The sequence below is a fragment of the Trichomonascus vanleenenianus genome (assembly GCF_965637985.1).
Source record: "Trichomonascus vanleenenianus strain CLIB 3782 genome assembly, contig: TRVA0_019S, whole genome shotgun sequence".
In the NCBI taxonomy this organism is placed as follows: Eukaryota; Fungi; Ascomycota; class Dipodascomycetes; order Dipodascales; family Trichomonascaceae; genus Blastobotrys; species Blastobotrys vanleenenianus.
Window position 1 is genome coordinate 94890 of NW_027481868.1, and position 13020 is coordinate 107909.

Genomic DNA, 13020 nt, shown 5'->3' on the forward strand with positions numbered 1-13020 from the left:
ATCCTGAGTTAGTGGTGCGTCCAATGCATGCATCCAGTTACGTGGTGGGTCCGCTCCCGCTCCGGGACCAAACGGCCGAGGGTGTTCCCCCCCCCCCCTGATCCTGTAATTCATTCAAAACTCAGGGGTGTTCATTAGTAATAGACTGCTGTAGTGTACTGTAGTATGGTCGACAGGTCATTGGTTGGATCAGGGGAGGTGTATTGCCGGTAATACGGAATGCCAATGGGCAGATCCCTGTCAATATATGTACCACCAAATAGGATCCTTGATGCCAATATAATGCCGCCAAATAGGATCCTTGGATATGCCAGCCGTTATGCGGACCCTCGTGATGGCTAACGATATACATTAGCGTAATAATAAACCTTTCCAATTGCAAACCAATTGCCCCTGTTCTTCCTCCTTACCATTGCTCGAGAGTACCTATTAGAATTGTGGAGTACCAGCTGACGGGTATTAACTCTCCATAACATTGTCAATTAACAACAGTTAAACCATTGTCAAGTAACAACGGTTATACCATTGTCAAGCAACAACAGTTATACAGAGGATAGTAACACACACTATAGTAGTGTGCATTCCGGATAGACATCCACATTCCCGCAGGCAAAACTCAAATTTGCAGTAAGTATAACAGCCAGGGCAGCACGAGGTATGCAAATGAAAGCAGGGTCTGTTCGCAGCTCTGTCAGTGGCAGCACCCGCAAAAGTGGTCGTAGCGACACCTCAAGTGACACCCCGGGTTCACTCTCAGGCACACCCACAGGATCACCCAGAGGTTCGCCCAAGAGCACCGCCTACCGCAGGAGCACCCGGAGCACCAGCGGGGCCAAAAAGAAGCCAGGGAAGTTCGAGAAGCCACAGCAACGAGGGCACAAGCTGCCGTCGAGCTTCACCTCCAGCTATCGCATCCACGAAATCCTCATGCAGGACCTCGACCTGCCGACCAGCGTAACGGCCCAGGCAGCGCGGTGGATCCTGTGCTTCCTAGTCATCCAGTTCGACGTAGACATCGGTCCAGGTAAGCCCCCCTCCCCCCAAATTACGTCAATGCTAACGTTTTTTAAGACCTCAAAATCATCCGCCCTTCCATTAAGTTTACCGAAGATGATTTTCGAACCATCTGCTTCTCGTCACTCCCCGAGCGGTCGCACCAAACCGAGACTCCAGCCAATGCCAGCTACGTAACATGCTGCTCTAAATGTATCAACAAAACGACTCCCACCGACCAGGTTATCGAAAGCGCTGAGTTCCATACGTTCCGGTTCAATTCGTACACGCATGGTAACCACGAGATATATGGATACTCGCTGTTTTCACAGCAAAAGTCGCTCTCCATCAGCCGCGGGTACCGCCAGGAGTCGCTCGTCATTCTGTCGACACACAACTTCCCGCGACTCTTTGAAAAGTGCCTGTACCGCGTGCTGAAGCACGATAACTTCCTCGACTGCCCAATTGACCACAAGATCCCCTGCATCGACAATGCCATTTACAACATTGCATCGTGGCCGAATCCAGAGCCCAATACAACGCTCGAAGTCGGGTTCCTGGGCACCATCTTCAACGTTGTCATTCCCTCGAACGAGCACACCCCGCTCGTGGGATATGCCAGCAACAACTCACACCTGTCCAACAGCCACCAATCCGGGTCTGAGGAGGCGCTCGATAAGAAGGAGATTTCGTCCTCAGAATCGGCCGGGTCGTGGAACACGCTGATTCAGTACTTTGGCGATATCAGCGAGCTTTATTTATTGTACGAACTGGTCCTGTTAGGCCGCCCTATCATCATCTACTCGCCAACGCCAAAGCTCTGCTCCATGCTCATTGCAAACCTCATTGAGCTTATTCGCCCTGTGCCGTACGCAGGCCGCATCCGCGAGTACATCACTATCCACTCGTGCCCCGAGGCGTTTGAGTCTATGGGCATTACCGGTGTTACGAACCCGCTACTCATCCGGTCCAATATGGACGCCTACGTCTTTCTCTTGAACCCCAAGGCCGCCAAGAAGCAAAAGAAGGAGACTGCATCGTCTGCGGAGTGCGAGTGCCAGAAGGTAGAGAAGACCCTGAACGAGCCCTCCGGCGGGCTGCTCAAAATGAAGGCATCGTGGTCACGATTGATAAGATCCGAGGAGCAGGACGAGATGAAGGCTGAATTCGACCGCCTGCGGCAGGATATCAAGGTGACGAACCGGCAGATTGCCTCCTCACGCTACCTCGTCCCTGACGCCAAGTTCGTCGCTAGCCTGTCCAGTATGGTCAATTCGCCTTATCAGAGCGAGGATATAGACTACGCGATCAAGTTCCACTTCGCGACACTTACCTCCAAGCTCATTGCCCCACTTTCGATGTACCTCGTCCCCTCAGCCGCTATAGATAACGAGGGGGACGATACGCTGACTCCGCCGACGACAAACTCATCGCCTACCTTCAACGATACAGCTAGCACTTCTACCGCGACGACGACCACTACAGCGTCGGGTCTGGTGTTCAATCAGCTTGACTTTGTAAACGACCTGGCTAACGACGACGAGTGGAACACGCCAATCAAGCCCTCGGCAAACACCATAGAGAGAGCGGGCCCTGACTCCCCCGTTGATGGCAACGGTTTCAGCATCTGGCACACCCTGCAGAAGATGTCCTCCAAGGCCTCGCTGCTTTCTCCCCAGAACATGGGCATCCGCTTCTCCTCCGGCGGTGCAGTCAGCAAGCAGGAGTTCTACCATGAAGTCATCCAGTCCTCCAACTTCAAGGCATGGCTGCGCACTAACGGCGCCACTCGTGAATAACTACTAACCAAATAATATTTGCTGCTTCCATTTTTACTCCTCCTTTGGTGTTATTCGAGGGCCAGCCCTCGAGCTCCCGTAGTTGGGGGCTCTGCCCCCAAACCCCCGTCATGTCAACCAGATCTCCGCGGAGCGGAGCCCCAGGGGGTTTTGGGGGGACTGGACCCCCCAAGTACAACTGGCAATGGAGTGTATTCGAGCTCCCGTAGCTCCACTCCGCGGAGGATCCGACTAAGGAGAATGTAACAATCTCCTTAGCTAAAATGTCCCAACATTTTTGTTACAGCGTTACAACGTGCCGTAACAAGCTCCCGTTACAGTACAACTCCCAGGTACAGAAATGCTTTATTCTCTCGTAATCTTCAGAAATCAAGGGTCGTAGCTCCGCTTTGCAGAGATGCAGCAATCCCTCCGCGAAGCGGAGCCCAGGGGGGTTTGGGGGGACTGGTCCCCCCAAGTACAACTAGCAATGGAGTGTATTCGAGCTCCCGTGGCTCCGCTTCGCGGAGGGAACAGGTACGGGCAAATAAATATTAGTATACAAAAACGTTTAGAATCCCGGAGGGGGTCCGAAGCCAGGCGGTGGTCCGCCAAACCCTGGAGGCGGCGCATTGAACTGCCTCACGGGACCAGACAGGTTATTTGAGCGACTGATTGGCTTGGAGATGCCAGCAGAGGACGAGGCGAGCCCCTGTTTTTGGTTGAGCCGGGACGCAGTGTCCGCTGGCGGAGGGCCCTCGACTGTGACGCTGACGATGGTCTCACCGCGCAGAATGACGAGTCCCAGAGCCCGGCGCTCTTCCTGTGGGTTCGGCGTCTTTGCTGTCTTCTTAGTGACCCGCGATTCCTGTGTATCTGCGAGCACGAGGTTCATGTGCTTGTCGAACGCCAGCATCTGGCCCGTGAGCTGTCGGCCGTCAAGAGTGATCACTCGCAGGCGGTAGTTAATCAGGTCGGCCATCTTGGCCTTTTTGGGTACCTAAAGCCTTTTGTTAGTCTTTTTTTCTGTCTTGCAAGGTTGTACTTACCACCATTGTAAGCTTGTCGTATGGTGATGATGGTGATTTGGTGTTGGTGATCGTTGATACGGGAGGTTGGAAAATTCACCTCCCAAAAAGCGATAACCGCGATCGCGTCTTTTTTTCACGAGTGACAATGACCGAGGTAAATAACGAATTGAAGCGAAAGGTTGAGGCTGAGGAGCAGCCGGAGGACGCTAAGAAGACCAAGGTAGAGGAGCCTGTTGAACAGGCTGAGGAGGAGGGCGTACCTGCCCCCGATCCAACTGCTGAAGAGCCTGCGGAGACGGAGGAGGTTGCTGAAGAGAAGGAGGAAGAGAAGCCCAAGAGGTCCAAGGGAAAGGGCAAGGGCAAGGAGAAGACTCGAAGGAAGTACGAGTCTGAACCTGAGGAGGAAGAGGACGAGGAAGAAGAGGATGAGGATGAGGATAAGGGCGACGACACGGTTAATTTGGAGGAGGATGAGGACGAGGACTCGCTTGAGGAGATTGATACCTCCAACATCATCCACGGATCGCGAACGCGACGAAAGGTGATTGACTACAAGAAGGCTGCTGAGAAATTGAAGGCTGAGGGTGCTGCGGAGGAGGAAGACGAGGATGACGATGCTGATTTCAAGGCTCCAGTCGACGAGTAATTATTTATACTATTTATACTTTTAATATATTATACTATCTACAATAATTTGTTTTCATACTGCTGGAATGACGATATTGATAGTACCATACGGTAGTTGCGCGTAACGGTATTAATAGTGTCGTATGGTGTAGCACCGAATGGTGCTAACGCGTTTGATCGGGGGTATGTTTTTATCGTTTGGTTCTATTGCCTAAAGCTATGTTAGATCGGCTTGAATAAGAAATTATTTAGGTAGCTTACTATGTATTTCGGTTTGTTAAGGTCGTGAAAAGTCTTTGGATGGATTCTTGTTGTTCCGGGTAGTAATTGGAGGCTGGTTACGCGTAATGGTATATGGACCAGATCAAATATCGCACTCCCTGGGTAGCGAAACTACTAAATTACTATACAGTATACTTGGGATGGATTTACTACTCATTTTTGTGTCAATGGGCTTGGATGTTGCAATCTTTATTGCCTTTTTATTGTTGCATCTGGTGATTGGCTGTTGTCATGTAGTTTCTTGTGCTACGCTGTAGCATAAGGAATGTACCATAATATTTCTATAATAGAACTTTTCAAACAGTAACAATGCTCTTGCCAATTGAGTTCCGAAAAGTGGTCGGCTGGTCAATAAGTTGCTCATCTCGTTAAGAAGGGTACCGGATCTACTTTGCTCTCCGTAGTGACTGGTTTTGAACTCTGTGGATGGACCGTCATAGTGCTATTACTGCTATTATTGAGAAGAACATCATCTACGGAATACGGGTAGTGACTGTTTGATGAGCCCTTATTGAGGGAGGAAATACTGTCAATAAAAGTTGCTTCTTGTCGAGACCATAGATAGTGTGTATGCCATTGAAGCTGTGTATCCTAAAATAACTACCTGCTCTCCCAAATACCCTGGTATCACAATCTTTGAATTGTATTTCTGAAGAAATGCTACTTTATTTAGGGTATCTGCCGGAGTTTTTACTAGCAATCTTTCAACCCAAGGTTACACTTAGGTTCGGACAGCAACGTACAAGGAGAGACCCACTCCATCATCATCATCAACGACCCCAGCTGGCTATTACAGGAAATATGTTTAGTTACCACGATAAGTGAAATTCGGCAAGCAGTTTCATAGGTGGCCTAATTATACGGTAAGTTAGTTGGTAATAATTCAGCGAAGCTTAGGCAAAACTATGTAAATACCGGTAGTCAGTAACAAGTCCGTAATAACCGAAATAGCAACATTGATAGATTGATTTCGATAACTGTTGGAATTCAGCCATATACTAATTAATTGTCCATGAGATATCACCGACTACCTACGGCAATATTAAATCATAGCAGGGATAATAAATAAACTTATTAGATTCTTGCAGTTGCCCAGAGCCATAATAGATACAGGCTTCAATTGAGCCCAAATAACATTCATTTGTCCACAAGTGACAACTCTACAAACTACTTACGGCAATTATAACTTACCCAGAGCCAGCGAATGGCGAACTGAGCCCAAAAAACACCAATCAAAGCTCCCGAGGCTCCATTACGCAGAAAAGCGATTCCATTGGCCCAATATCTCCACGAAGTGGAGCCCCAGGGGGGTTTGGGGGGACCAGTCCCCCCATGATCACTCCAGCTTCAATTGACGGGGAGCTCTGCTATGCGGAGATAGAAACTTCAGCCCAAAAAACACCAATCAAAGCTCCCGAGGCACCGTTACGCAGTAGAAGCGGTTCCATTGGCCCAATATCTCCACGAAGTGGAGCCCCAGGGGGGTTTGGGGGGACTGGTCCCCCCATGATCACACTCCAGCTTCAATTGACGGGGAGCTCCGCTATGCGGAGATAGAAACTTCAGTCATAATCATTACCAGTGTATAGCAGAAAATATATAATATATAAAAAATGGTTTAGCAGCACCCGGCCTTGGCCTTGTTCTCTTCGTCGGCAGTCTGGGTGAACTGAATCGTCTGGCCCTGGGCCGGACGGGCCTGCGCAAAGTCTGCCTGCAGAGTCTGGTCGGCGTACAGTCGGTAAATCTCAGTCAAAATGTTCTGGAACGCCAGCTCAACGTTGGTCGCATCAAGCGCCGACGTCTCAATGAACAGCAGCTTGTTCTCCGCCGCAAAGTTCTTTGCTTCCTCGGTCGGAATGGCCCGCAGATGCTTCAAATCGCTCTTATTGCCGACCAGCATAATGACAATCTGCGAGTCCGCATGGGTGCGCAGCTCATTAAGCCATCGCGCCACGTTCTCGTAGCTCTCCTGCTTGGCAATGTCGTACATGAGCAGCGCTCCGACCGCTCCTCGGTAGTATGCACTAGTAATGGCCCGGTACCGCTCCTGGCCCGCGGTGTCCCAAATCTGCGCCTTGATCGTCTTGCCGTCCACCTTGACGGCTCGCGTCGCAAACTCGACGCCAATCGTGCTCTTCGAGTCCAGGTTGAACTCGTTTCGCGTGAACCGTCCCAGTATGTTGGACTTGCCTACTCCGCTGTCGCCAATCAGCACCACTACCCGCCTCTGTTAGCTTTCCTTCCCACACGCTTTCCCAAACTGCTCTACATACCTTTGAACAAATAGTCGTACTCGTCACCCATCTTTTGGTTATCTCTCTACACCAGCGTCCCTTCTGCTACGTGTGTGGGTTTTAATTTTAACGCCAAATTGCGGCCTCTCCTCCAGACGACACATGCCCCTCTTCCCCCTGGCGCCCGGCTGCTGGCCTTTTTCCTCCCAACGCGCGCCCCACACCACCTCACACTTTTCTCCCGCCGCACATCCCCCCCTGCAGTGCTATGCGCTCTTGGGGGGCCAGCCCCCCAAACCCCCCGGGGCACCGCTTCGCGGTGGTTATGGCAGCTCTCTTTTCTCAGTCTCTAAGCAGCAATTCCTCGGCGAAGCCGAGCTACGGGGGGTTAGGGGGGCTGGCCCCCAAGTTGTGAAGTCGCTATGTCGCGAAGTCGGGAAAAACGCGCTAGCGCAGGCGTTGGGAACAAAAGCGAGCGCAAGCGTTGGGAGTAATTACCGCGCGCTCCGCATCACCTCGCGCACGATCAGTCCAGCCGTACCGTGTTACTTGGGGGGCCAGCCCCCCGAACCCCCCGTAGCTCGGCTTCGCCGAGGGGTCACTGCTGAGAGATTAAGAAAGAAAGCAACCATAACCTCCGCGAAGCGGTGCCCCGGGGGGTTTGGGGGGCTGGCCCCCCAATTGCGAAAGGCGGCATTGGGTGGTGACGCGAAAGCCTGCTGGGGATTTGGGAGGGGGGGCGACGCGTTGGGAGCAAAGCGCGCGCAGGAGATTGATCAAAACGCGGATTTAAATGAAAAACGCGACAAATCACCATAATTGGAGGGCGAGAATGTCAGAGGTGAACGTGGACAGGGCGAACTTTGAGAGGCGCGTAGGTGTGCTGCAGAGCGGCCTGAAGGCGCAGGAGAAAGGGTATAATGGAGCCAAGGCAATCTTGGTGATTACAGGCAAGACGAACGAGGAAAACATATACGCGAAGAGCATTGTGGTGCACTCTTGGCTGCTTGGATATGAGTTCCCGTCGACGGCGTTGCTGATTACGCCGGAGAAGGTGGTGTTTGTGACGAGCGCGGCCAAGGCGAAGTATCTTGACGGTATTGCCAAGAGCAGCGGCGTCACGGTGCTGTCGCGGACCAAGGACGCCGAGCATAACAAGAAGCTGTTTGAACAGCTGATTGGCGAGGTAACTGCCGGTGGCAAGACGCTGGGACACTTGCCGAAGGATGTCCAGGAGGGGGCGTTTGTCACGGAGTGGGAGGCGGCGTTTGGTCCGGCCAAAAAGGAGCTGGAGCTCGTTGATGTAAGCGCCGGGTTGTCGGCAGCAATGGAGCACAAAGACGAGGAAGAGCTGAGAACGATCCGAACGGCGGCTAAGGCGACGGATCGGCTTATGAACACGTACTTTGTGGACCAGATGTCGGGTTATATCGATAGCGAGCGGGCTGTGACCCACGAGAAGTTTGCTGAACAGATTGAGAACAAGATCGATGACGAGAAGTACTTTAACAACATGAAGCTGGGCCGGGAGTTTGATCCAGGCCAGCTTGATTGGTGCTACTCGCCGATTATTCAGTCTGGCGGGAAGTACGATTTGAGACCATCTGCATTTGCCGATAAGAACCGATTGCAACCGGGGGTCATATTGTGCTCTCTGGGTCTGCGATACAAGTCGTACTGCTCCAATGTGTCGCGTACTTTCTTGATTGACCCGACAAAGGCCCAGGAGGAGAATTATAACTTCTTGCTGGCGCTCCAGGCGAAAGCTCTGGATGCTATCAAGGCCGGGGTAGCTTGTAAAGACGTGTATGCTGCGGCAGTGGACTACGTAAAAGATAAGAAGCCCGAACTGGTGGGTAACATGCTCAAGAATGTTGGTTGGGGTATGGGCATTGAGTTCCGGGACAGCAATGCTATTCTGTCGGCCAAGAATGAGTCTATTTTGAAGGATGGCATGACATTGAACCTCGTTATTGGTCTCCAGGACCTCAAGGACGAGAATAAAGCGGGTAAAACGTACAGTTTGCTGGTGGCTGATACGATTCGTGTGACTACTGAGAGCGCCATTGTGTTCAGCGATTCGAAGAAGGGCGCTTCAAACGTCAGCTTCTACTTCAAAGACGACAAAGAGGCCGCTTCCAAGCCTGCCAAATCGTCCAATGGCCGATCGACCGAGCCCGTAGCCGCCAAGACGCGTGGAGGCCAGAATAAGTCTGCTATTTTGAACACTCGTCTGCGAGGCGAGACTAAGGCTTCTGACGAGGTGGATACCGAAAAGCGGCGCCAGCTGCACCAAAAGGAGCTCCATGAGAAGCTCCAGAAGGCGGTTATGGAGAAATACAGCGGCGAAGATGCCAATCAGGACAACGAAAGCAAGGTCGTATGGAAGCGCTTCGAAGCCTACAAGCGGGATACCCAGATCCCCACTGGTGGTGGCGTCAAGGACCTGCGAATTGCCGTTGATGCCCGGGCCCAGACGATTCTCATCCCCATCAACGGGCGCCCCGTACCGTTCCACATTAGCACCTACAAGAACGGTTCCAAGACGGACGAAGGGGACTATGTTTATTTGCGACTCAACTTCTACTCCCCCGGCCAGGCCGGAGCTGTCGCTAAAAAGGACGAAATTCCATTTGAAGACCCTGGCGCTCAGTTCATTCGCAGCATTTCGCTGCGAAGTCGCGATGGCGAGCGCATGGCCGAAGTGTTCAAGAAGATCACGGAGCTTAAGAAAGAAGCAGTCAAGCGCGAGGCTCAGCGGAAGGAGTTTGAAGATGTCGTGGAGCAGGATAAGCTTGTCGAAATGCGCCAGCGGCGTCCATTGAGACTCGACAGTGTCTTCGTCCGACCAGGCCCCGAAGGCAAGCGGGTAGCTGGGTCCCTGGAGATTCACCAGAATGGTGTACGGTACCACACGGGTGTGGGACCGGGCCAGAGAGTCGACATTCTGTTCAACAACGTGAAGCACTTCTTCTTCCAGCCATCGGACAAGGAGCTTATCGTGCTGATGCACTTCCATCTGCGGTCGCCGATCATCATTGGCAAGCGTAAGACTTATGACGTGCAGTTCTACCGCGAAGCAACCGACATGGCGTTTGATGAGACGGGCAACAAGCGGCGACGGTACCGATACGGCGACGAGGATGAGTATGAGGCGGAGCAGGAAGAGCGCCAGCGACGACGAGCACTCAACCGCGAGTTCAAGGGCTTTGCCGAGAAGATCGCTGAAGCTTCTAATCGGTTCGACGTTGACGTGCCGTTCCGCGAGCTCGGGTTCGACGGTGTACCGCACCGGTCCAACGTGCTGTGTATGCCTACGACCGACTGTCTGGTGCAGCTGATTGACCCGCCGTTTATGGTGGTCACGCTGAGCGAGATAGAGCTGGTCCACTTGGAGCGAGTGTCGTTCGGCCTGCGCCAGTTCGACATGGTCATCATCTTCAAGGACTACCGCCAGCCGGTCCGGCACATTAACTCGATCCCCATGGACCAGCTGGACGCCGTCAAGGACTGGCTCAACGAGATGGACATTCCGTACCACGAAGGCCCGCTCAACCTGAACTGGGGCCCCATCATGAAGAGCATTCTTTCTGACCCGCAAGGGTTCTGCGCCAAGGGAGGCTGGAGCTTCCTAAGTATGGAGGACGATGGTGCGAGCGACGAGGAGCCCCCCAGCGAGGAGTCCGAGTTCAACCCGAGCGATGAGAACCCAAGCGACGAGAGCGAAGCGTACTCGGAGGAAGAGGAGGAAGAGGACGATTACAGCGGAAGCGAGGAAGACGAAGAGGACGACGATGATCTCGATGAGGAGGACTAAAACTTTCAACTATAATATATTGCTAATGGTACTTACACTGGCCACGGGCCCTGGTACAACTACTTGGGGGGGCCAGCCCCCCAAACCCCCCGTAGCTCCGCTTCGCGGAGGTTCCCCATGAGTTATAATGAATTCCGCGAAAGCGGAGCAGGTCGACTGCTGGCCCTCGAATGCAGCTATCTCCTTATTGTAGTCGGCTAGCGTTATTAAAGCAATTAGCCAGCCCAGAGGTAGAGAGTCAGTACGGCAATCTGGCAATATCAAAGCTATAGATATGTAGCTGGTACTATAATTATATTATACAACTGGGTTTCCAAATGAACTACCAACTGATCAACGCTACTAGGATGCATAAAGGACAGGATGAGATGATTCAGCGTGACCCTTCCAAAAGCCATCAAAATTATCTTAACGGATACGGGAAGAGCTTTCGCAAATCAGCAGTCCTTTTTCTGCTTCTCCTCTTTGTCATATCCCAACCATCTGGCGGTATCGCCTGCCACTGAGTCGTAACATCGTCCAATAGTCGCTCCACTTCGCGTGTAGAGCCTAACCCCCGTATGTACCGCAAGTTGATATCAAAGACTGCTGGTTTATCATACCCATGCGCCACTGTAGCTCTATACAAGTAGGGATAACGCGCAGACGTAACTAACTCCTTGGGCGGGTAAGCATCTGTCGTTGAAAGCGATTTGAGATCCGGACACCGGTCTACCAGTAACTTGATAAGTACCGCCAACAGCTCGGGCTCAACAAAAGGCAGTTCAAGCAAAATTGCGGGTGTTGTTGGAGAATATGACATGAAATCAACAAGATCCTTAACGTACTTTCTCATGCCCTTCGGATTGTAAGTACTCTGACCCAATTTTAGGAGCTCAATTTCTTGTCCAACGTTGCAAATGAGAGGCGTAATCATCTTGAGCCATCTGCTCTCCCCTCCCGTAACAACCAATCGATCAAGGCCCTTAGTCAGCTGCTTCATCCTCTCCAATACAGTGTCATCAAAGCCTGACCAGGCAGTTAGCTCCAGTGAGCGGACGTTTGGGAAATCAAGCATCATGCATTCGACTCTTAGGTCCACAGTGGCCAGCTGGAGACACGTAACGAACTTGCTCGAAAGGGTAACCATTTCTGTACCACGGAGTGCACCGTAGTGTCGAATCCCGCAAATTTGAAATTGAGATACATGCGGTGGCAGTATAAGCTGTCCACGTCGAATACGACTTGCATGTAAAGCTAGACAGCTAAGGCGCGGGTTCGCCCGAAGCAACTCGTTAAGGTCGCTCAATCCAGCATCAAAGTCAATTGCAATCTGCCTAACGTATTTGATCAATCCGTACTCGGTATCTTTAAAGTCGTCAATTATTGCATTAACTTCAATCGATACGGCAACTGGTCGAAACCAGTCTAGTACTTCCATCGCATCATCATGGCCCATGGCTGGTGAGTCAATCGTGACTGTCAGGTTCTTGTTGAGACTACGAAGGTACTCCAGCAACTTCTTCCTAACTGGAAATACCTTGGTGCGGAGGCATCCCTCGTCCACAATTAGGTGAATCTCCTCAGCAGCCCTCATAGCAAGCTTTATGGCTTTCTCGCCATATGACGTATAGAAGTAGCCCATTTCACTATCTGCTTGGGAATCATTGATCAGTTCCAGAGTAAGCTTTTTGATATGGTTCGCTACGCTCGGGAGAACCTGCGACGCAAACAGTATGTTATGCTGGGAAATCCATGTCGAGCAGGATGCCGTTGTGCTGCCAGATAGTGAAATGCAAACGTGGCTCCAGAGCCTCGTTACGGCGACTTGGTGGAAGAACCGGCATGCAAGCTGGGCTTGTCTGAGGCCCGGTCCGAGGTGGTCGAACACAGTCTCCCATACATCTCGAGGCAGCTTGTCCAGGATACTGGCATTTTGGGTTTCCATTGCTATGATTCAAGCCATGTGGGTGGAATCGCCGTGGTTGTACTCCGTATAGGCGCGTCGTGGCATTAGATAGGACGGGACACCATGAAGGTGAAATGAGGTGATGGACATCGGCCAAGTCTACACTCCCCGGACTTTTGCACTGTGATGACTACTTACCACGGCTTTTGATTAGAATGCCCCCCAGTAATAGTATGATCTTCAAGAGACAAGAAACTACCAGCTCTCTTTGGCATGGTTAGGGTGCTTGGTGGTACATTCTTAGCTTAGGTTAGAATTACCGTAGTGAGGATATACGCAGTGCCAGCGTCAGTTTCGATGAGTTCAA

The 13020-nt window shown here is 51.8% G+C and overlaps 6 protein-coding genes across 6 annotated transcripts; 3 read left to right on the top strand and 3 right to left on the bottom strand.

Annotated features, from left to right (window-relative positions):
• Positions 1-657: 657 nt before the first annotated feature.
• On the top strand, positions 658-2792 carry TRVA0_019S01002 (uncharacterized protein; the record flags this gene model as incomplete). Its single annotated transcript, XM_076684852.1, has 2 exons — positions 658-1024; positions 1072-2792. 2 exons carry the CDS (start codon positions 658-660, stop codon positions 2790-2792), a joined length of 2088 nt encoding a protein of 695 aa, XP_076540893.1.
• A 550-nt stretch (positions 2793-3342) lies between these two features.
• Positions 3343-3826, bottom strand: SMB1 (mRNA splicing protein SMB1; the record flags this gene model as incomplete). The annotated part of the gene is made up of 2 exons (XM_076684853.1): positions 3343-3771; positions 3821-3826. The coding sequence occupies 2 exons, from the start codon at positions 3824-3826 to the stop codon at positions 3343-3345; spliced, it is 435 nt and encodes a 144-aa protein (XP_076540894.1).
• Positions 3827-3947: 121 nt separating this feature from the next.
• CHZ1 (Chz1p) lies at positions 3948-4448 on the top strand (the record flags this gene model as incomplete). Its single annotated transcript, XM_076684854.1, has 1 exon — positions 3948-4448. One exon carries the CDS (start codon positions 3948-3950, stop codon positions 4446-4448), a length of 501 nt encoding a protein of 166 aa, XP_076540895.1.
• A 1881-nt stretch (positions 4449-6329) lies between these two features.
• YPT31 (Rab family GTPase YPT31) lies at positions 6330-7018 on the bottom strand (the record flags this gene model as incomplete). Its single annotated transcript, XM_076684855.1, has 2 exons — positions 6330-6931; positions 6988-7018. 2 exons carry the CDS (start codon positions 7016-7018, stop codon positions 6330-6332), a joined length of 633 nt encoding a protein of 210 aa, XP_076540896.1.
• Positions 7019-7780: 762 nt separating this feature from the next.
• Positions 7781-10765, top strand: SPT16 (chromatin-remodeling protein SPT16; the record flags this gene model as incomplete). The annotated part of the gene is made up of 1 exon (XM_076684856.1): positions 7781-10765. The coding sequence occupies one exon, from the start codon at positions 7781-7783 to the stop codon at positions 10763-10765; it is 2985 nt and encodes a 994-aa protein (XP_076540897.1).
• Positions 10766-11168: 403 nt separating this feature from the next.
• Positions 11169-12692, bottom strand: TRVA0_019S01112 (uncharacterized protein; the record flags this gene model as incomplete). Its single annotated transcript, XM_076684857.1, has 1 exon — positions 11169-12692. One exon carries the CDS (start codon positions 12690-12692, stop codon positions 11169-11171), a length of 1524 nt encoding a protein of 507 aa, XP_076540898.1.
• Between the last annotated feature and the right edge of the window lie 328 nt (positions 12693-13020).